Genomic DNA, 23,202 nt, shown 5'->3' with positions numbered 1-23,202 from the left:
TTGGGCGCGTTTTTGTAAACTTCAAAATAAGTGGTATGTCAATTTCATACAAAATTTTGTTGATGTATAGTTAAAGTTTTTTAACTACATAAGCAAAATAATTTTTTTACAATATTGCTAGAAAACAAAGATATCTTATACGGAAAATAGCAAAAGTATTAGAAAAAGCCAATTAAAATATTATGTGTAGCTAATGATTAAAACTGTACAGCCATTAGCTAAGAACGTTTGTTTTTTTTTCTAACGGAAATTCAAAAATTATTATTTCAATTGATTAAGGCATTATTTCTCATATATTTTCTTATTTCCATTTTCAATAATATTGTTAATCGTTGCTGACTTGAATCTGTTTTTGTTGTATAAATCTTTCAATATATAAATAAGCGACAGCTGTCAAAAACTTAGAAACTGATAAAAATACTGTGCTCATTGTGATTTATTTTTATAAAATAGTTAACATTACAGCCAACAGGTTTTCTTTGCAGAAGCCATTGACAATTCAACAGTCACATATTTCACGTGTATTTAGAACTTGCCATAATATAAACAAATAATTTTACATTGCACATGTTTGAAATCACAACCATCTAAAAATCTAAAAGTTTGTTAAAATGAAATTAAATAATAGCAATGAAATTATTGGTAAAATTTATAGTAATACAAACTCAAAGCAAAAGTTAAAAAAATGCAATATAAAGAAATTTATAAAAGCAGAAAATGAATTTATAACAAAACTGCTAGTTGGATGTAATGTACCGAACAGAATAGAGAGTAAGATAATTTGATAAAAAATTTAAGTTCAAATAATTATATCCTTGCTTTTAGAGGATGATTCCGATTTGTATTTGTTACCACTAAAGAAAAATATCAAATTGCCAACTATTCAAGATTTCAAAGATGTGGACAAGAAAAAAGAAGATCTAAATGATAGATTATTAAAGATCAAAAACAAATTTAAAGCACCCAAGAAAAACAATAAATCTGAAAAAGCTTTAAGACGAAAGGAAATGAAAAAATTGAAGAAAAATAAAGAAATAAAAAAAATTTTAATTAATTCAAATAAAGCAGAAAAAAATGAGAAAATCAAAAGTGAAAAATATAGCGCAAATCAAGGAAATGAAGATGAAAAAGACATTAAACCTATGGCTAAAAATCTTTTTAATGAAAATGGAAAAATATTATTTTCAAAAATTGATTTTGCTGCCCATCCCGGTGCCAAAATATTGAAAAGTAAAAAAGACAAAGTTATGAAAAATCCTAGGGATATATTAAAAAAAATGAAGGAAACTGATAAGAAAATCAATGAACTAAAAGAACATGGCGATGAAGAAAAAGCCAGAGAATTGAAGAAGGAACTAATTTGGAAAAAGGCCTTCGATAAAGTTCAGGGCAAAAAAGTTAAAGATGATCGTAATTTACTTTATAAATCCATTAAAAAACGAAAAGATTTAAAGAAAAAGTCAAAGAAATCTTGGAAGGAAAGGCAAGAGAAAGTTGAACAGGACATCAGTTCTAGGCAAAAGAAAAGAGAAGAAAATATAAACAAAAGAATGAGAGACAAAAAAATTAAAAAAATGAAAAGGTTATCTAAAAGAGGACGAGTAATTCCCGGTTTTTAAATTAATAAAAAAATAAGTAAATTAAAAGTTTTAATAAAAAAATTTATTTAAATATGCAGCTATCTAAGAAGGTCCTTATATCACAATATTGTTATAGTTTATTGTCTACTATTATATTCATTTTAATAATTTCAAATTCGCCAGGGTAGAGGAATTAGAGCCCATTTTTGTAAAATTTCATCACCATCACTACATTTTTCAGCTTTAATTTGATACTTTCCATCTTTTTCATCTCCGACTGTCAGACATGTTTTATGTGTTTTATGAACTATTTGTTGTGTCTGCAACAAAGTAAAGAATATCGGTTTAATTTGCTTTAAGTTATATAAATGGAATTTTGTTCTTACCATAATATTATAATCCCAATACTGTCTTTTTGTATCATGACAGTAAAATAATCTTACATTGGAACCGTTGGATGGATCGGAATCAGGCTTTTTTGAATATGCATCCAAACAGAAATTGTCATTTGTCATAACATGACCTTCTGTTGTTATTACAAACATATCCTGCAATTTCTCTGTAGGCAAGCAATTACCAAGAATACCAGAGCTAACGAAAGACGCCCCGCCATACGTTCCATCCTCACCATCAAGACGTAAACATTTATCATCATCAAAATTTAAAGAGTTCAAGAGAGTGTCTATATTTAACCAAAGCAAATCAAATATATCCGACCATTTGCGGGGAGCAAATTTTCCAGGAATTTTATTAATTAAACTGTTGTAAACTGTACTCAATACTGTTTTGTCATTAAGCCAAACAATTTTTCCGAAAAACCTATCTGGAGCTGGGAAAAAATGTGTTGGCCATACATTTTCCAAATACCATGAAAATGATTTGCAAGACATCTTTTCTCGTAATTGCAAACGTTTTGTAACATTTAGGGTTTTACGAAATTGCATTGCAGAAGGATTATATAAAAAAAAGAAATCCGACCAATCGTCCATCCAAGCTAAGGCTGCTCTAGCCAAATTTTCTCCCAAAATTTTATCCATGCCGCCAGGAAATGTATATGGAGTGCTTTTTCGAAATAAATGACCCACATGTGAACAAGGGCTAATTTCGACAATTCCACCACACTGCCAAACTCGTAATGACATTTCAATATTTTCTCCTCCCCAAATCTAATTGCAAATTTATTTTAATTAATTCGTTAAGTGCAATTATTATTGTTCTTAATGTACCTTCATGTCTGGATCATATGAACCAATTTCGAAAAAATATTTACGATCAATTGAAAATAAACCTCCGGCCATTGCTGGTGTTGATATCGGCTCAGATATATCATTTGTAATTTTTTCATTTTCTTTTCTACCAACGGCAAACCATCTATTTGATAGATAAATTCACATTAATAACAAATAAAACTTCATACAAACATATTTCTATAATACGTATAATTATACCTAAAACTTAGCTGCCAATTAAACCCACCCCAATGATTTTCGAATACTTTTGAGAATCCAAAATTATCATCTGATATTATATCAATTACAGGACAAATTACACTTTTCCTATTATGTTTAATTCTGTGAAGCATGGGCTCTAACCAACCAGTTGTACATTCACAATGAGCATCTAAAAATGTTAATACATCTCCAGTGGCTACGTTAGCTCCTTTTAAACGTGCTGGCACTAAACCTTTTCGAACTTTCATACGCAAGATCTTAACTTTAACGGGAAAATTAACAATGTAATTTTCAAGTTCATCTTTTAAATACTCTAAAAATTGTAAATAAAATTAAGAAATCGTAAATAGGTATTGTAAATTTTCGCGAATATTAATTATTTATGTATATGATTGATATTATATTTACACAATAATGAATATAAAAAATATATTTACATTTATATTTTTTACACAATACAATACATTTACACAATAATGAATATATAAAACTGATGAGTGAATGCACATATTATAATTAGGTAGTGACCTACCTAGGCACATATTTACCTCTATCACTGGCATCATCTATCAGTAGTATTTCTTTTATTAAGTGCAATGGAGACCTATTTATAACACTCCATATTGTTCGCAATAATACTGACCAAGCTTCATTGTGGAATACAATTATAACAGAAGTTTTTGGTAAATCGGTATCATATTGTCGAAGCTGGCAGCTAAAAATATTTTATTGAAAAAAAAAACAAAATAAAATCAAATGCATAGGACAAAACTAACCCTGATGTTCGATAATCTTTAAGTGTTCTATTTAATGGAATTCTATCACTCGCTAGTAAATTAAAACTATTTATTTTGAAAAGCCTTTGCATTTTAAAACTTTCACGGGCCGGAATTATCACTGGTTTTCCCAGTTCTCCTTCTGTGTCGATGGGCTTAAAATTACTTGTACTGTAATCATCTAAAAAAATATTAAAAATTTTAATTAGTAGAAGCTCATGTAATTAATAGATAGGTAAAACGAAAAATCTACTTTCAATACCTAATTACATATAACACTATATCATTTATGTGTAGGTACATAAGTAGATTCTTATACAAATTTTGGTTTAATGAAAAATTATCTCATTTTTGTTTTTTATTATTCACCTTTTGTCATATTTCCAAATATGTTACCTGTGCCAATATAATGAGCGACAACATTTTGTATTGGTTTTTGCCTACTCTTATACTCTAATTCCCATTTTCTAAAAAACAAGCAAAAAAAATTAAATTAATTTAAAAATAAACAACTAATCACGATTTACTTCTCATTGTTTTGCCATTCTTCCAGATTTTGCAAATAAATGTTAATACAAATTGCAAACATAAAAAATGAAAAAAATAACAAGAACAAATATAATATCCATAGCTTTTTTAATTTTCTATAAGTATATCCCATGATTTATCCCGATAATATGAATGAATGATGAATTATGGAAATTTCTTTTAGTAAAACTATTGAGTTGGCAATTAAAAGTTCAAAAGAAATTGCACTTTTAATGTTATTGACCGAAATTCCCATAAAATTTGGTTCCTATTCTTTGAAGATTGCCATTATATTTATCTGGTTCTTCTTTATTTATGAAAAGTAGCTTTTAACTAAAATTTCTTACTCAATCTCTCAATTCAACACAACACTAATAAATTATTTTATTATAGTTAAAAAAAACAAAGAACATAACAAATCTAATTTTGCTCACGATTTCAATTAGACTGCGAGAAAAAATATTTTTCGTTTGTTAAAGGATCAGCTGATAAGAAAAAGTATTAGATTTAGATTTTAACATATTTATAGGATGCAACAAAAAATGTAATAAGAAGTACATACATCACCGCATATCTTGCATTTTTGTAAAAGTTAAACAGGGTTGTCAGATTATCACCAAAACAAACCCGGTTGGCATCAAAAAGATTTTTTTTTATGAAACGCATAAAATTTGCAAAAAGAAGTTAGCTGAATATATTTTTACCTTGTTGACAAGACCAACGGACAAACATGGTTAAAAGTAAGAAACTGAAGCGAATATTTCTCTTTTCTTAGGTACATCTAAACTTTTCCCATTTTTTACACTGCAATTAAAACTTTATAAAAATGTTTTTAATAAATTAATTTTCCTTTCTTCTAAAATGAAGAAAAATATAAATATGTATTTATACTTTGACATCCAAATTGTAAACTGAAAAATTTTACTTTTATTTGGCGTTTATTAGTAAAAATATATAATTCCATGAAATTTCAATATTTCATTTTCACATATACATACAATATTACACAAATTTGTAAGACTTCCACAGAAACACTAGAAACATAACAATGGAAAATAAAAGTCAAAAAAATTTTTTTTGTAAATTTGCAAAGTTTCATAAATAAAATTATTAAAAAAAAAAATGCAGTACATTTTTAATTTTGTAATTTAATTGCGTGCTTATGTATTCTACTACTAGAATTTTCAACACTTGAGTATAATGTAAATCTTCCTTACGGCCCAAATATAACAAGGTCTTAAAAAGATATTTTCAATAGTGCAAACAGATTCTAATTAATAAAACTGACGCATAACAGTCAGTCGACTACGGCTGAAAGTAATACTGTCAGCCGTGCAATCTACTCATAAAATTAATATATGTCAAATTATTCAACTTATAAATAAACAATTAACAATACTTTTAGATTGAATTTAATTTAGTGAATATTAAATTTATTTTATTTTTGAATTCCTATATTTACTGTTACTGACATGATCTAATAATTTAGAAACGATATGCAGTATAAAAGTGCTTTGGTTTTAAATAAATTCCATGTAACATTTTTAATAATTTTATGTGTAAAAACTACTGTATCAAAAGAAGAGCTAGAAGATTGCAACACCTTAATGATGGGGCAATATCTTTGTCCGGATCCAAAAAGATCACAAATAGATCCAAGGTACTTAAATTTCTTTTTGAATATGCAATATTTATCTTTTCAATTTTAGTACCCAACAATTTAGAGGTTGCACTAAAGAAAATAAGGCCAAAGGTAAATAAACATGTTAAATGAAGATGATGGCAAGAAAAAATAAATAATAATTTGAAAATTTTAGTTTGGTGCATAGCTGTTGAAGGAATAGTTTGTGCGGAAACCAAAAATAATACATTTACAAAGGAATTGCCATGCAAATGGACGTAAGTAGAAACAAGTTCGAGAAGCCTTTAAAATTGGTTTAATGCAATGTGTTATTGAATTTTGTACTAAGCATTTTGATTCCTACCTAACGGAAGTTTTTGTTTTTAGCTTTATTCCATATATCATAAACTTGTGTGCTTTATATGAATTACAGTCATAAGTTTTTATTCTCCCAATCCTAGTCTACATTCGATAGTTTAAAATGCATTAAAATGAAAATAATTGAAATTAGATATTAATGTTTATTTTGTATTTTTTTAGTAATGGATATCATTTCGATACTGCTCTATTATTGTCTGTGTTTCTTGGGATGTTTGGAATTGATAGATTTTATTTAGGATACCCTGCAATAGGACTAATGAAATTTTGCACCTTGGGCTTTATGTTTCTCGGTCAATTGATTGATATTATATTAATAGCAACACAAAAAGTTGGTCCATCTGATGGTTCAGCATATATAATTCCATATTATGGTGCTGGTATCCGTGTTGTTCGAAGTAACAATTGGACATATCGCTTACCACAAGATGATTGGGCCACAAATTAATATAGATTAATGTAATATTTAAATTTTACTTTGGTATTTTTTAAGACTGTTCAATAAAATAATTCTAGATGTAAATAATATTTGATTAAATTGGCTGTTATTATTTATTGTATTCAATTTGTAATTCATTTCAACTAAAAATTACCTATCTGAACTGATTAATCAGATTTTTGCAATCCTCATATTTTAATACATACTAGGTTCTAATACCTAGTACCTACATATTTTAATTATGATATAGAAACATTTATGTGTCGATTTTTCTCTAAATGGTTATCTCACGAAATAAATACTTCAGATCACAAGTTTACAGTAATCTGAGCTATTAAAGACAGTTAATTTTAAGCACTCTATGGGTACTTATTTTGAATTTGTTCCGAAACATGGTTGCGACAAACTGACACACAGCACCGAAAATTATGAAGTACTTACTAAAATCGTGCAAGCTGCTATAAAATATACTCTAAAAAACAAGGTATGTTTGTAAGTAGGGGTGTTAAAATTTTTTTATAAGCTGTCCAATATATTGACATAACTCCTGACAAATAGTCGTATTAGTATCAGAGTACCATTATTATTCTACCATTTTTCTTTTATTCTCACAACTCTACTTTATTTCATTTACATTTTAAATAGGGGAATCCCCTACAAAATTATTAAAAAAGTTCATTTATACATTCACAAAAACACATAATGCCTTATATACATACATATATAGTACCTATAAAATGAAAATTATATTGTAAATTAGTCTGGTTGGTGATCTGGCTGGTTTATAAATTAATGAAGTAATTTTTCGTTTAGAGTTTGAGTGAAATTTGAAGAATTCGGGGAAAATTGAATAATTTTAATTGGATACTTATTTAAAATAATAAAATACATACATATGTACATAATTCTTATACATATTATGTACACAGTATAAGAATTTAATTAACATGGTTATTTACCTATGTGACAAAATTAATTAAAATCTTAATTAATGATTAAAGTGATCTCTAAATTGTGTTATATGTACATATGTATATATGCATCTATTTAAGAGAACATTAGTAGTTAACATATGTATATGAGTACGTATCATTAAAAAAATAGTAAAAAGATTCAAAAAATAGTAGGTAGGTGCCTTATAATCCTACCTACATATGAAATACTCCAAGTGTTTTGAAAAATGTAATAAAATATACAAAATATTCAATATATTCAATATTTTTTAATGAGTTTTTTACCTATAAACTGCATCAATGTACATATATTAGCATATGTGTATGTATGTATATACATCTTTGTAAAATGTACAAATCTATGCAAATGGAGTGTGATCCTGACTTCTAAGATCACTAATTAGTTTGGATTACACATGTATTTACATTATTTACTTAAGTAAGTTAACATTGCAAATATTATTTTGAAAACTATACTAAATTAAGATAAAACAGTTCATAAAACAACTTAATTATAAATTACATAATTGATCTTTGAATTAGATTTAAATATTCTGTATGCATTACTTTTGTTTTCTGTGCTTACTACCTACTAAATAATTTCACCGCAAACCACTCACATATAGGTATTAAGTTTTGGTTTAATAAAGTTAAAAATTTTTTCAATGATTTTATTTAATCAATTCTTTATTACAGTAGTTAATTATGTTTTAGAAGCTTTGAGCATCAGACAGCAATCAAACTTCTCTTTAATAAATTCTTAAATGATAACGAATTTCATTATCGGTTACTGTATAAAAAAAAAAATAGAATTTCATAAAAATTAAAGATTTGTAATTTTTAGTATAATTTACATATGACATGATAAAACGTACGGAGTTGGACACTGAAAAAGAAAATGCTATAATGTTTTAATTGAAAAATAGTATTTAGTCTCTATGGCGTCGTTCCAAATGAAGTGCATGTTCAAAATTGTAAAAGTTCATGAAAGTCTTCATAACATTATTTGAGTCGTATGTATCTTACGTATCGAAAATTTTGTTAATAAAATATTAAATTTTTTAGACATATTAAAAATCGGAGTAAGCAGTTTTTTAAAAAAAAAATTTAATTCTGTTTCTTTTTTATGATTTAAAATGCCTCACACTATAATATTTGGGAAAACATTTTTTTTAAAGCCGACACTGCATTCAAATATAGAATATGTTAAAAAAAAGCTTGCAGCACTATTTCATGTTGAAAGTAGTGCTTTAATTCAATATTGATCTAAAATTAACCTAAAATTCTCTCATTTCACCTCTAACTAATATTTAAATTTTTCATTCTCCCAATGTCCAACCGGTAATATTATCGTAATGTCATGATAAGAATTTACTGTACATTGGCGCTGAATAACGTATTGCTTTAAAATCTTAATTTGTTTCATTAATAATGTCATTATTAAGTATTTATGTACAACAAAAATTTTCTTTAACTTGTAAGTGTGTGGACAATGTACATCATGTGCCTTAATTGTAAACACATTTAAAATAATTGAAAAAAAAATTGAAAACAAATTAAAATTTTGTACAATATAATACATATTTACCTAAAAAATAGACATGCAACATTTATGTAAAATTTATGAATTGTAAGGAAATACCATTTTATACCAAATAATTGTGTGGTAAAACTCGCGTGTATAAACGAAATTCAATAAGCATATAGGAATTCTTTAACAGCAAAAAAAGTTGTTTAGTTTAGATTTTAACCTGCGTATTTCAGTGATCGCTTTTGCACCAACATGGACGTTTTTGCTTGATTTATACAAAACGATTCAGATTTACAATTTACATTTTACAAAAATGTTACAAATTTTTTAAAAATAATTAAATTTTCTTACAGAATGCCTCGTATACACTTTCATTCATATAGTTTTCAATTTTTTTATAAGCCGATTTCAATTGATTAGCCATTGTTTTAATCTGATTGTTATTTAAATCTTGTAGTAAATTTTGGTTTTGATCCCAAAAGAATGGAATGTTACCGTTTTCGATATAAGAAATTAATTTTCTAAACATCTGTAAATTAAAAATTTATAATGTATATAATATGTGCTAGCTAAAATAAATTTACATAATAAAAATATGTTAATCTCATATATTTTAGACATTAATATACAAAACTTACATGCAAAAATATAAAAGTTGCAGAATTATTCCAGAAATCTGAACCTAAATTTTGATTTTCCCATAAAAATATTGTCTTAATAAAATAGCTTTTAAGATTTTGAATATTTTGTTTATCTCTTATTTTTTTTAATAATCTTATCGAGGGTTTTAATTGATTTTTATTAAATATAATTTCATGTTCAATCAATGTAAATGATGATTCAAATGATATATTATTCAATTTTTTATTAATAAAATTCATAAATTTATCTGGATTTGGTATTGCCCACCATTTATTTATGTTAAAATTTATATAATTTTTCGATATTTTCGATGAAATCCATTGTGATTTATAAAAAGCGAAACTTGGTACATAATCAACAGAAAATTTCCCAATTATTTTATTATATAAATTGCTCACAATAACATTTATTGTATGCGCTGGACCAGATTTATTATAAGTAATTTCATAATATTCATTATCAAATTTTTTATTTTTAAATTGAATTTTACTAATTATGCTTTCAAACCAACTTGATATTTTATTTTGACTTAAAAATCCATTTAAATCAATAAAATATTCTAATTCATTTACGATTATATAATAGTGGGACAATTTATTTGCGTATATTTTTTGTAAAGCCTTAGAAATATCAATTTTAATATAGCCTGGTTTATCAATATCAGCCTTGATTTTAACAAAATTTACATAAGGTAATTTTAATTCTATTATAATATCAAATTCATCTGGTCTTGTAATTTTAAGATTATCAGCCCAGCTTCCTAAAAAAAATTGAGAAATCAATGTATAATAATTTTATACATAAATAATTTTCATTTCAAAATAAAGAAAAAACAAAACACCTTAAATTTTATTCTAAATGTAAATATAGAATCTCATAAACATCGAAATGCAAATCTAACATTAATTCAAATTATTCAGCAATTAAATTTGTATAAATTTAATTTGCAATTTGCAATTTTGAGTTTATAAAATTATGTTAATTTAAATTTAATCTCCAAATATTAATATGTATCCTATGTATATAATATATACAGATATACAAAGTATTATGTATTATATGTCAATTAGTGACAATTTATTATTTTTCGTAAATTTATTGGATTGTTAGCTATGCAATTTTATTTCGCTGATAAAGGTATTGAATATATGATTCAGCCTATGAGTTATAGTTGCTGACTTGTATTACTATAAATTTTGTAATCAAAATTGTAATACTTGACTAAATTATATAAACTATAACCTTTTTGGAATAAAAACTAATTGCACATAATATAGTGTTATGTTATTTCATTATTTTATAATAAAATTAATAAAATATGCATAAGTAATTTAATTATTTTTGCATTTTATACCTTGAATGTAATGTCCATTATATAACTCCTTAAAAATAGGATCCGTTCTTTTAAGTGTCTGAATAATAAATTTTGTAATAGTTTCTAAATATCGTAAATAATTTTTTTTTTCTTCAGATTTTAATTTAATAACACCATTTATATTATTTAAAAAATATTCTAAATTTGGCATTTTTACTTTTAAATATACACACGTATGTATATAGGTATTACGTAGTAAAATTAAACAATTCTTCTTGTTTTGTAAGAACTCAAATTCTGGTGGGAAAAAAATTAAAAATGAATAAATTAATTTTATATTTTCCAATTTCTCAATGTACAACAGAACGGAGAAATTAAAATTTCAGTTTGCTAATTTCAGTAAAGAATTTACTGAATAAAACTTGATGAAAATTATGCACTCACATAATATGTCTGGATGTGTACTTACATAACTCAGATATACGAGTACTCAGATATACATATGCGGGCGAGTGCTCGGTTTACATACTATTAGTAGGTATTCTTTTATATTAGTTTGTTGTGCATCAATATTGCAATTACCTACATATGCAATATGTACAACAATTCAAAAATTAACATTTTATATTATTAAATCGTATATATTTCAACTTACCAAAATCTCATAAAATTTTATTTAAATAATCCGTAACAATTAATTAAACACTCACTTATGACCTATTTAATTGTATGAGAAAATCAAAACTAAATAATAACTGTGACAAACGACATGACAACAAAATTAATCACACATTCACACTCTACATTTGCAACATAACTGAAAAGAAATGTTAACTTGATCAGTATTTTTTTTTTTGTTTTAATTTTTTATTTAAAAATTTTAATTACGAATATTATAGAAGAAGATTTGCCACAAAGTGAAGTCTTCTATAAAGTATGGGGATTTTCGAAATTTTAGTTTAAAATTTAGATCTTAATATAAAGCACGTTCGATAAATTAAAATTAAGTATAAATAAATTCCTCAAAATGTAGCCTGTTCGATGAATCTTTACTATAAAAGAACCATATTCGAAAATCATAGCATGCTAAAAAATTTAAAGAATTTTTAAAAATTTGATTTAAAAGTTCCTAAAATCTTTTAGATTTTCAAAAAAGAAAATCATATACATACATATAGGAAAATGAAAGATGTTAAAAATCTGGATATAACCATATGTTATGGATATTACATCCATATGTAGTTTGAGAACTACATATGGATGTAAAATTAGTTCCTGTAGATCTTTAATTTATCAAAAATATTTTTAAGATTTGAATTAAAACTTTAAGTAAGTGTATGTCTAAATTATCGAAAATCTCCGATTACAATTTATTGTTTGTTTATAATAATAATTTCAACATACATACATACATACATATGTATACATATGTAGGTATTAAATCAGATATAGTTTGTAAATGTTTAATAATATTTTATCTAAACAAATAGCAAAGCTAACGATATTGATTGAAATGAAAGCAAAATTAAAGTTAGCATTTACATGTAGCAACATTAAAAAAAAAGAAAGCTATAATGAACAGGAAATTATATAATATCAAAGAGTTTTCTGTTAACATAAACAAAAATAGCTATAAGTATATGTAAATAAAAATATTTCTAAGAGAACTTTTTTTTATTTTCTTTTTTAATATACGCTTGTCTTATTCGTAACCAAAGTATGTACCTATGTATGTAAATTAGAAAGTGAGATTCAATCTCTGCTTGAAGTTTAATACTGTATTATTGAACTCAATGAAGTACTAAAATAGATTAATAAATCTATAATTGAAAATTAAAAGAAAAATAAACATTAAGAGTTTATGTTTAAATAAAATTATTTATTATTTTAAAATTTTTTTATTATTTCCTTTCTTTGTAGGAATATTTAATGAATTTAAGCATAAAAGTATTAACAGAAACATACTATAAGAAATCATATAAGAAAACGAGAATGTATATAATAATAAAGGGCTACATACATTTTGGGAACTAGTGGCTGAAGCGACATGACATAAAAATGGTGTACCTAAATTTGTACATTGAGAAAAACAAGTTTTAAATTTTAGTAGTTAACACATTTTTCTAGTATCAGCATTATTGTATATTTTATTGTAAACAATAATTTTAAAATTAGAGAAATAATGTTTTTGCACAAAGAAGCGCTTATTTCTATATAAGGAACTCAAAAATTGTATTTTTTGAGTAATGCCACTGTTACAGTAAATGAGCGAATTAAAGACATCGTTTTCATGCAATGTTTCTATATATACATTGAAATATTATTTAAATCCTTAAAAAAAACAAGATTGTTCAATTGCTCTTGTAACCTATAAATGGTGATTATTTCAACAAATAATTAATGTTATCTTATTATTTACACAACATTTTATAAATTATAATATTACTAAGTAATTATAAAAAAATTTTATTTAAATGATTACATTGTACAGCCGCATAAAATATTGTACATTTTTTCAATTTTAGGAGAACATTTATGTTAGTAGATGTAAATTGAAATGAATTTTTAAAAATTTATGAAATACGTTCATAAAGTAGCTAAATAAAAATTTTTTCCCTAGTTCTAATTCATAATTGCTATTACGGCCGTGGTTATATTGTAGGTGCCATATTAACATAGAGTGTTAAATAAAAACTCTTGTATATTAAAGTATTATTAACAAAAAAATATTTAATATACAAAATACATATTAATATACATACAAATTTATAAAGTACAATTTTTACTGTTTATATATGTATATAAACTATATATTACCCGTTCTATATATTACACATATTTTTATATATATTTATATGTACATATGTACATAATATTAATTAGCACATAGAAAGGCAATTTATAAAACAGATATTAATAATTTTTATGCAGAACATTGTCTGTTCTAAGTCATATACATACTATTAAGTTAATTAATATTCTTAATACTATAATCAAGATATTACTGTTAAAATAATTGGGACCCTAATCGCAAATGCAACCTAATTTTAAATACAGTCGATTACATTATTGTTAAAAAAGTTAAAATTTGTAATGAATGTACATATCCGATTTTTGGCTATATTTTGAATTTAGTTGATATTTGTCAGGTTTTATAAGTATATTTTAGTGATATTGAAAAAAAAGTTCTTAATTTTGATTTCTATTTGATCCAAATAAGTAAAGTGCTCCAAGTGTTAAGGCACCAATTCCTAGAGAAATAGCTCCAATTGTTCCCAAGCCTGTAGTTGAACTTGATTCATTATTTTCCACGTGACCATAATTTATATTAGGGGAATTAGTTTCATTTTGAGAAGTTGAATTTTCATTTTTCAAAACCCTTTCTAAAGTATTACCTCTATTCATTTCATCAATTTCGCTTTTCGTAACTAAAAATATGTACAAAATTAAAATTATTAAATTATTTTGCAAACTAAAATAAATTAGATATTAAATAATCAATTACATAAAAATATAAATATGAAAATTTTCTTTTTTAAGTTTAATTGTATTTTATACTGAATGTTTATGCAAATTATTTAATTAAAGGATGTTATTTGATCAAAAAATAATATACTTATTCAAATAAAAATTTTATAAAAATGCTTACGAAATATTTCATAAATGCTAGTGGATATCAATTTCTCCTGTCTTAATTTTTCGATTTTATCATAAACAGCTTTGAGTTGATCAAACATGGTATTTAATTGATAAGATGTTAAATTATCAAGCATATTTTGATCCCAATCCCAAAAAAATGTTATAGTTCCATTTTTGACACCTTCAACTAGTCTTTGAAACATCTAAAAAAAAACGTAAAATATTCTATTATATTTAATTAAAATTCTATTATTTCAAATATGTATTTTACATGCATAAATAAATAGCTTGTTGGTTTATTCCAAAAAGTTTTATTTTGAATTTCATTCTCCCATAAAAATAATGTTTTAATATGATAGCTTTTAAGATTTTGAATATTCCATCTGTCTCTTAATTTCTTTATTAATTTACATACATTTTTTAATTGATTTTCACCCCAAATCATTTCCCGTTCAATAGTTGAAAATGATGATCGAAATGAAAGATTTGGTTTCTTATCATTGTGGCGAGCATAGTCAGGTTTTGGTATAGCTAACCAACCGAAAGAATATTCATTAAGAACTCCTCTTTTAGCAACCCATTGTGACTCGGTAAAAATAAATGCTGGTACATAATCAATTGAAATACTTATGTTTTTATATTTGTTATAAATTTTAATTGTTTGAGCTGGTCCACATACTTTACGATCTAACTTATAATCTGTGCCATTAATATTTAAATGAACAGTCGAATTATTACCAAGTATATTATAAAACATACTTTGAAACCAAGATGAAATTTTTTTTTGATCCAAAAAATTAAATTCATCTGTAGATTTTGTCAATCTTTTATATATTTCATTGTGAGTTGCTGTATTTTTTGGCATTGTCTCTAATATTTTTGTAATATCAATTAAAACGTTACCAGCTTTATTAGGATCGGCAGTTATAATGGCTAAATCAAATTTTGGTAACTTCATTTGTATAATAATATCATATTCATCAGGTTTTTTAATCTTTAAATTATCCATATAGCTTCCTGGAAAAAAAATTAAAAAAAAAAAATAATAGAAAAATTAATTTTTTATTTAAAATATTCATTAAATATTTCTTCTTTATTTTAAAAATTTAAATTTTAAATACATAAGTATGTACCTATGTGTACTATACCTTGGAAATAGTGTCCGTTGTATAATTTTTCAAAAACTTTGTCATGATTTTTTAATTTTCCTATAATAAACTTAGTGATGCATTCAAGATCCTCCATATAAATTTTACGATCACCAGGTTCAAAACTTATAAAACGATTTATTTTGTGAAAAGCATTATCTAAATTTTTTGATTCCATGATTTTCTGCAATTGATAAACAATTTTTATTAAAATTAAGTGAATCTTTATAATAGCAATCAGAAATATTTTTAAATAAACAAAATATTTGAAATACATAAGATTTTGAAGCAAACCTGCCTTTCTAAGCGACTATCTAATGCAGAGAAATTCTTTTCAATAAAAAAAAAACAGTATATTACCTTAATAATAAGGCGAAAGAAAATCTAAAACGGTGAATTACCTTATTTGAAAAAAAAAAAATTAAAATACACGTAAAAACTTTTGATAACGATTATATTACAGTTTAGAGTTGTTTATTGTTGTATAATATTAAAATAAAATTTTTCAATAACAGTTATGTATAGGTAGTTGATAAGATTTGTTTTTGTTTTACACACTTTTGCACCTTGACGAATTATTTTAACTTATTTATACCTTTAATACCATTATTATCAAATTACAAGTCATTTCCATTTACAAAATAAAGTTTCCAATATTCATAAATCACAAATTAAAATAAATTTTTAAATATAAAATTGAACTCATATAATATTCGATCCCATTTTTGATAGATGCATAAACTTTTATGAGAACAACTTAACGTTAGATACTGTTTACATATACGAAAAAATCTAAAATTAAATAAATTTACGATAAAGTTGGAAAACTGCTTACAAAATATCAGACTGAAATTATTTGATGATCTTTAGACATAAATTTAAAATAGAACAAGAGCAATCTTCTCAGTGAACTGTCAAACTTCATATAGATTATTTAAATGGGATTGCCCAGAACCAAGAAAAATTACCGCTGCAAACATAACCGCCGAAGATAAAATAACCTAAAATTCTACATTACCGCAGGCGGTTTTTTTTTTTTTGACATCGTCAGTTATCATGCACGTGTGAAATTATGAAAAATGCTAAGCAATTGATTTTGCCGTTTCGCTGTTTTTTACTGCTTTGGTTCTATTTTTACAATTAACATAAAAATTTTGCTTATAAATTTATCCAACTATTGCTTTTGAAAATATTAATTGTGATTTTGCTTTTAAAAAATTTGACAGGATTTATATATATGTATACATATATTCATATACGACTTTCATCAAACTAAAATCGCAAATTTTATCGTATTTATGTAAACGGTTCCTTAATGAAAAGTTTGCATTATTTTTGAAATATGATTTTATCATTTAGGTAATAAATAATAATATAGGTGTTTTCAATATAATGTATGTAACATAATATTAAATATACATACATACATATGTAAGTATATATCATAAAAAAATAACAGTCGCTTTTGGTTACCCTTTTTTATATTTTGAGTAGATGCACTTGTAAATCAGTTTATAGCAAACAAAATACATACAATTGATGAATATAAATATATTATTATTATTATTATATTATGTTTATGTATCTGCATGTAAATTTTTAAAAATATTAATAAAATAATTATCGTAATATACTTTATCCCACGTAATCCAAAAGCGAAATATAAACTAATCTCATTTAGATTTTTTACTTTTCATATGAATACACAATTTATAAAAACGTGTGCGTGTACGTGTATTAAATAAGAGAGTTTTTTTGCTTTATCTTTATTATATTCTTATCATCATGAATATACAAATGTATACATTTATGCTCATACATGTATATTAATATAATACATATGTGTGTATATACCCGGATGGCGTGTATTAATATGTGCAACAATGTATTAAAACGAAAACCACTTATTAAAATTTAAGAGAAATTCTCATTTTCATTCAAAAATTTTATTTTTATATGCACTTAAGTTTTTTTAATTATAAATATTACAATTTATATTCTCATATTTATAATAAAAACATTATCTTAAGAATATTCTTTTCCAATATTTCTTAATTTCTTTTGTAGATATTAATTTGCTAGAATTTTAAATAGAATATTTTGTAACAAACTTATTTTTGTTGTTATTGTCAAATAAAGCTACATGTGTATATAATATAAGTAAATACGAATACAATAGCAATAGGTCACTCAAACAATACTCATTTAATATTTAATTTTCTTTGGCCAAACGAAGATAAATAGAAGACAACTATTTCATGCTCACGAGAATAAAATATTTTAGAGAAAAAAATTAAAATTGTATTGTATAAATTAAATTTATTGAAGCTAAATGAGATTGACTGAAAATCTTTAGTTATTCTTTGCTAAAAATCTGACAGTATTTAGTAATTAATTATTTTGAAAATTTCCAGTTAAAAATCATGTTCGCAAAAAATCTGGCAAAATTCTTACCAAAAAGTCAAAAATCTGGAAATTCTAGATAAATTTGGCAATCTAGCAGCTCTGATTTAATAAATCAATAAGGAAGAGACTCTGTACCTACATACATATTTCACTTAATAAAAATACATATGCATGTACATACTCGTACATATGTATATTTAAACTATTATCATTTCACGTGTGCATGTTAAATGCAATTTTATCTTAAAAATTATTTATAAATTAAAAAAAAATGTTGACATTTTTCTGGCTAAAATATTTTTAATTATATGTATGTATAAAAATTTATAGTATAACATTATTATATTTATTATTTTTAATTTTTTGCTTTTAATGACAATTTACTTAAACCTGATGTTAAAGAACTAATTTCAACAATATCAGTTGAAAAAAGTTTTTTAATTTCTTTTAAAATTTTTTCTGAATTATTTCCATACTTTTCTAATATTTGTTTTATTTCGCAAACTTTTTTATCAGCTTCAGTTTGATTTTTAATTTTTGAATTTCCATTATCAATTATTGATTGCAATCCTGGTGTTTTTAAATTATCCGATAATAATATTGGTATCTCAGTTTGTGACAAACTTTTAAATAATTCTTTCTTTTCATCTGGTGTTACTGTAATTTTTTTGAAAAAAGCAAAAAAAAAAATTAATAAAATTACAATACACATACATAATATGTTATTTTTGCAATATATAACGAAGTGAAAAACCTATATCAGCACAAATGCAATTTTTAATTCTAATTTCATATCGCAAATATACAATATATACAACTAATATTGGTTTCTATAGAATATAAACATATATTTATGTATAAATATAATATATTAATATAAATCAATTGTGTCAACTTGATATTGCTACTTAAGTTTATAAAAAATTACAATATTTTACTTGTAAATTGCTTAGTTGAATGTAATTTTTCAGTCTCATCTATATGTACATATGTACGTATGTATGAGAGCTTTCGTTGTTAGCTTTAATGAAACACAAATAAGCAATCAAACAATAATTGCAAAACTAAAAATTGTATTTGTGTTCCAGGTTTAATAATTAAGCGCACAATATTTGCACTATATAAAATAAAGAAAATTATTTGTGCTATGTTGTGACTTTTAAATTTTAAACTGTTTAATACATTCCTGATTTTATTTACTTTAAAAGTTTAAAATATCCTTTGACAGTTAAATGACATTATTTCTAATGAGAATGAGAGTATATAAATACGCAATCGAAGCAAATTGTATTGAAAGTATTTTTTTAATTTTAAATTTTAAAATTATTAAATTTTTTTTTTTTGAAACCTAATTTATAGTGATCAAAATAGAAAAAAAAGGAAAAGATAAACTATTACTCACAATATGAAAATTACAATGTAGTGAACCGTTAGCGCAACACTAAACTAGAGTTGGATAGTTTTTAATTTTGTTGATAAATAAAGAAATTATAGGATATCAAACATTATGAATATATAAGTACATGTGTACTTATATATTCATATGTATATATACAAGTACAAATATAGTTTTTAATTTATTTCGATGACTAATTTATTTGACAGTAGTTAAATATTTTGAATTAATTGTTAAAAATATCCAATCAATAAACACAATCAAATATTTTATCTGTAGAATTTGATAAGACCACTTTAAATATCTTAAACTTTCTCTAATAATTTAATAGATTGTTTTTATGATAATAGTAAGTAGATATTTTTCAATCTTTCCTTTTTTATAATTTGGTTTCTCTATTTTAAATCTTAATTAAAAATAATGTATTATGAATGGTAGGTAGTTAAAATTTACAATGTACGAATTGAATTACATATACATAAATATATTTGGTATACATATAAAATACTTACAGAATAAATCATAAACTTTACTAATATTGGTTTCCATAATTTTTCTTGCACTTGTAATTTCATTTAAAATACTTTTAATTTGATTTTTATCTAAATTTCCAAGCATATTTTGTGATCTATCCCAAAAAAATGGTATATTTCCTTTTTCTAAGTATTCAATAAGTCTGTCCATCATCTGAAAAAATAATCAATTAAAGAATGATTTGCAAAAAATGCCATATTAACACATATTGTTAAAAAATTATTCTATTTCAAAGAGTTTCTTTAATTTAATTTTTCAACATTTAATTTTAAAATTATATAGATATTTTAAGCGTCTATGATACTTACATGTAATAATACAATTCTTATTGATTTATCCCAAAAATTTTCTGGTTGACGTTCTGTTTCCCATAAATAGATCGTTTTAATAAAATATGATTTTAAATTATGTAAATTTCTTGTATCTCTTAATTTTTTTATCATTTTTAAAGTACTTTTTAATGCACATCTATCCTTAATTAAATGCCTTTCTGTATCGACATATGATGTTATAAAACTAATATTTGGTGATACTGAACTTTTAACTGGTTTAGGTACTGCTATCCAATCTTGACATTTTAATGGAGTATTTGATGGTAATGGCCTTTTTGCAATCCATTTTGTTTTATCAAAAACAAATGCTGGTACTAAATCAACTGAAAAAAATTTTTTATCGATGGTAACATTAATTGTATGTGCCGGTCCTGATTTCGTATATTTTATTTCATACAAATTTTCACCATTTCTAATTATCCATTTACCATTATTCAATTCATTTAAAGCTTTTGTCATTGAACTTTCTATCCATCTTTGAATTTTCTCTTGAATTATAAATCCATCTTTATCAATTAATTTTTCAAAATGTTTATAGATATCTTCATTTTGTTTTTCAGTTTTAATTTTTTCCATTGCCTCTTTTATATTTATATTACAATAACCAGGTAATTTTGGATCTTTAGTAACTTTAATAAGATTACATTCGCGCAATTTCAATCTTAGTACGAGATCATATTCATCAGGTTTACTTATTTTTATGTTATCAGCATAACTGCCTTAAAATTTTTTTTTATATAATTAGACAAATTATATTTACATACATGCATTTATTTTTGGTATATAAAATATTTTATTGTTTATTTCATATATTTTACCTCCAAGACAATGTCCTCTATAAAGTTTATCGAAAATTTTATCGATTTCTTTTAATTTCAAAATTATTGTGTCCCTCACGAAGTCATAGTGCTTTGCATAAGGGCCTCTATCTGTATTACTTATTGTTATAAATTTACTGTTAATCTGTTTTAATACTTCGTCGAGTGTTGACATTATTAAGAACTCTGAAATGTACTATAAATAAAATGTATATTAATGTATGTATGCGCATATATATGCAAAATAAATAAAATTACATTACATTTTGTATTTAAAAATTATTAATATTAAATAACTTTAATTTATTTAACCAAAAGTTGATTATTGAAAATCACTTTATTATTATTTTTTCTTTATTCTAATATAAATACGGTAAATTATATAAATTTTATCTTATATTCGAATATTTTCTATTAGTTTATTTTTTAATTCAATTTGAATTTAGAATCAATATGCTTGATTCTCTTTGACTTTTGAAGGCGATATAAGTTCAATTGATATTTTGAGAAAAATAAATTTTGCTTTAATAAATTTAACAAAATGTAAGTAGGTACATAATTTTGTTAAATTAATTCTTATATTGAAATATAGATTCAAGGCAATTGAATTACATTTTATACAAAATATTTAATTTTGTTAATTTTTTTTTTCCGCTAAAAATTTTGAATTTTCCTAATTTCAAATTCAATAAATTTAATTTAATTTAATATATGAATAAATATGTATACAAAATGCACAATTATAGTAAAGCTATCCCAGTATTTATATGAATTCCAGATAATTATTATCAATTTTAATTCCATAGTACCTACATAGTGGGTAGAAGTACCTACACTTCTTATTCATATGTACATACACATATGCATAGGTACGTATTTTTAAAATTATTTTTTTAAAATATCCAATCTATACATTGTACATATCAAATTTTAAATTTGCGTATTTTATAACACGAAAATATTGCCTATATATACGAACAACTCCATACCAATATGCATTTAGAAAAAAAAAGCAAATTTGTTATACATAACTGAATGTTATCGGCTTTTTTTTTAACGATGCAAGTTGCAATATTTTTTTTTATTAACACGTTGTATACGCAATGATTCAAAATCATTTAACCATTTATAAAATTTTTACAAATTTATAAATTTATTTAATGTTAATTCATATTGAAAAACAAATTACAAATGTCACAATTTTGAAAAATAAAATTTAGATTCTTTTTAAAAAACAAAACTTACTATTTTTCCAAAAAAAAAAAAATGAATTTTAACGAGAAGAAATTCTTTTTTTAATCAATAAATTAAAAACTATCCAATAACAAGCTCTTAAATCACTTGACCCATTGTAGTCCGGTTTTCGACTCACACTAACCTTCAGGAATTAAAATTTTCTCATTTTATATTCTACTGTCCAGTGTTCCCACTTGGTAAAAACAAAATGTATCCAATTTCGAGGAAAAAATGTATCCAAAATGTATCCAACCTCATAAAGCAGAATTTTTATACCAAGCCGTCCTATTGTTGGTTTTTTTATTTATAGTAAATTCTTTAAGAAATCACATACAACTTCTATTATATTTTAAATGTGTTAAAAGTTAAGGTCTGAATATGCATATGTTTTGCATATATGTTGTTGAACTATGTGCTAAAGACAATTCACCATTAAAACGGAAAAATTTAAAAAAATATGTACAGCCAATGCATTTTCT

At 23.9% G+C, this 23,202-nt stretch overlaps 4 protein-coding genes across 10 annotated transcripts; 2 read left to right on the top strand and 2 right to left on the bottom strand.

Annotated features, from left to right (window-relative positions):
- Positions 1 to 514: 514 nt before the first annotated feature.
- Positions 515 to 1,730, top strand: LOC129607276 (surfeit locus protein 6 homolog). The gene is made up of 2 exons (XM_055518163.1): positions 515 to 771; positions 826 to 1,730. The coding sequence occupies exons 1-2, from the start codon at positions 612 to 614 to the stop codon at positions 1,617 to 1,619; spliced, it is 954 nt and encodes a 317-aa protein (XP_055374138.1). The 5' UTR covers positions 515 to 611; the 3' UTR covers positions 1,620 to 1,730.
- LOC129607275 (polypeptide N-acetylgalactosaminyltransferase 3) lies at positions 1,616 to 4,771 on the bottom strand. The gene is made up of 8 exons (XM_055518162.1): positions 4,335 to 4,771; positions 4,177 to 4,274; positions 3,808 to 3,988; positions 3,580 to 3,746; positions 3,029 to 3,344; positions 2,807 to 2,951; positions 1,967 to 2,746; positions 1,616 to 1,900 (listed from the first exon to the last, which is right to left on the bottom strand). The coding sequence occupies exons 1-8, from the start codon at positions 4,466 to 4,468 to the stop codon at positions 1,751 to 1,753; spliced, it is 1,971 nt and encodes a 656-aa protein (XP_055374137.1). The 5' UTR covers positions 4,469 to 4,771; the 3' UTR covers positions 1,616 to 1,750.
- Positions 4,772 to 5,723: 952 nt separating this feature from the next.
- LOC129607530 (TM2 domain-containing protein CG10795) lies at positions 5,724 to 6,894 on the top strand. The gene is made up of 4 exons (XM_055518562.1): positions 5,724 to 5,995; positions 6,045 to 6,088; positions 6,153 to 6,234; positions 6,497 to 6,894. The coding sequence occupies exons 1-4, from the start codon at positions 5,832 to 5,834 to the stop codon at positions 6,780 to 6,782; spliced, it is 576 nt and encodes a 191-aa protein (XP_055374537.1). The 5' UTR covers positions 5,724 to 5,831; the 3' UTR covers positions 6,783 to 6,894.
- A 7,429-nt stretch (positions 6,895 to 14,323) lies between these two features.
- On the bottom strand, positions 14,324 to 22,855 carry LOC129607343 (cyclic GMP-AMP synthase-like receptor). 7 transcript variants are annotated; one of them, XM_055518295.1, is made up of 6 exons: positions 19,346 to 19,438; positions 18,884 to 19,064; positions 16,002 to 16,185; positions 15,125 to 15,870; positions 14,864 to 15,056; positions 14,324 to 14,642 (listed from the first exon to the last, which is right to left on the bottom strand). In XM_055518295.1, the coding sequence occupies exons 3-6, from the start codon at positions 16,177 to 16,179 to the stop codon at positions 14,404 to 14,406; spliced, it is 1,356 nt and encodes a 451-aa protein (XP_055374270.1). In that variant the 5' UTR covers positions 16,180 to 16,185; positions 18,884 to 19,064; positions 19,346 to 19,438; the 3' UTR covers positions 14,324 to 14,403. The 7 variants fall into 7 exon arrangements, with proteins under 7 accessions (XP_055374270.1, XP_055374264.1, XP_055374268.1 ...); XM_055518296.1 differs by lacking the exons at positions 14,324 to 14,642; positions 14,864 to 15,056; positions 15,125 to 15,870; positions 19,346 to 19,438 and adding exons at positions 20,316 to 20,490; positions 20,646 to 21,388; positions 21,488 to 21,683; positions 22,733 to 22,855 and having other exon boundaries at positions 16,018 to 16,185; XM_055518289.1 differs by lacking the exons at positions 18,884 to 19,064; positions 19,346 to 19,438 and adding an exon at positions 17,536 to 17,649.
- Between the last annotated feature and the right edge of the window lie 347 nt (positions 22,856 to 23,202).

This window comes from Condylostylus longicornis, unplaced genomic scaffold (assembly GCF_029603195.1).
Source record: "Condylostylus longicornis isolate FDR11 unplaced genomic scaffold, ASM2960319v2 ptg000027l, whole genome shotgun sequence".
NCBI lineage: Eukaryota > Metazoa > Arthropoda > Insecta > Diptera > Dolichopodidae > Condylostylus > Condylostylus longicornis.
The sequence above is the reverse complement of the archived record's forward strand: the minus strand, read 5'-3'. Positions and strand labels throughout refer to the sequence as shown.

What these genes read in the sequence shown, in the direction of transcription:
- LOC129607275 (XM_055518162.1), bottom strand. Translation starts at nt 4,468, where the DNA reads ATGGGATATACTTATAGAAAATTAAAAAAGCTATGGATATTATATTTG. An exon ending in CATATGATCCAGACATGAAG is followed by an intron (nt 2,747 to 2,806) that starts GTACATTAAGAA and finishes ATTTGCAATTAG; the next exon opens with ATTTGGGGAGGAGAAAATAT. An exon ending in ATTGGGATTATAATATTATG is followed by an intron (nt 1,901 to 1,966) that starts GTAAGAACAAAA and finishes ACTTTGTTGCAG; the next exon opens with ACACAACAAATAGTTCATAA.
- LOC129607530 (XM_055518562.1), top strand. Translation starts at nt 5,832, where the DNA reads ATGCAGTATAAAAGTGCTTTGGTTTTAAATAAATTCCATGTAACATTT. An exon ending in TAAAGAAAATAAGGCCAAAG is followed by an intron (nt 6,089 to 6,152) that starts GTAAATAAACAT and finishes TGAAAATTTTAG; the next exon opens with TTTGGTGCATAGCTGTTGAA. An exon ending in GAATTGCCATGCAAATGGAC is followed by an intron (nt 6,235 to 6,496) that starts GTAAGTAGAAAC and finishes GTATTTTTTTAG; the next exon opens with TAATGGATATCATTTCGATA.
- LOC129607276 (XM_055518163.1), top strand. Translation starts at nt 612, where the DNA reads ATGAAATTAAATAATAGCAATGAAATTATTGGTAAAATTTATAGTAAT. An exon ending in TGTACCGAACAGAATAGAGA is followed by an intron (nt 772 to 825) that starts GTAAGATAATTT and finishes CCTTGCTTTTAG; the next exon opens with AGGATGATTCCGATTTGTAT.
- LOC129607343 (XM_055518289.1), bottom strand. Translation starts at nt 17,592, where the DNA reads ATGCAGATACATAAACATAATATAATAATAATAATAATATATTTATAT. An exon ending in CAACGGACACTATTTCCAAG is followed by an intron (nt 15,871 to 16,001) that starts GTATAGTACACA and finishes TTTTTTTTCCAG; the next exon opens with GAAGCTATATGGATAATTTA. An exon ending in TAGCATTTATGAAATATTTC is followed by an intron (nt 14,643 to 14,863) that starts GTAAGCATTTTT and finishes ACATATTTTTAG; the next exon opens with TTACGAAAAGCGAAATTGAT.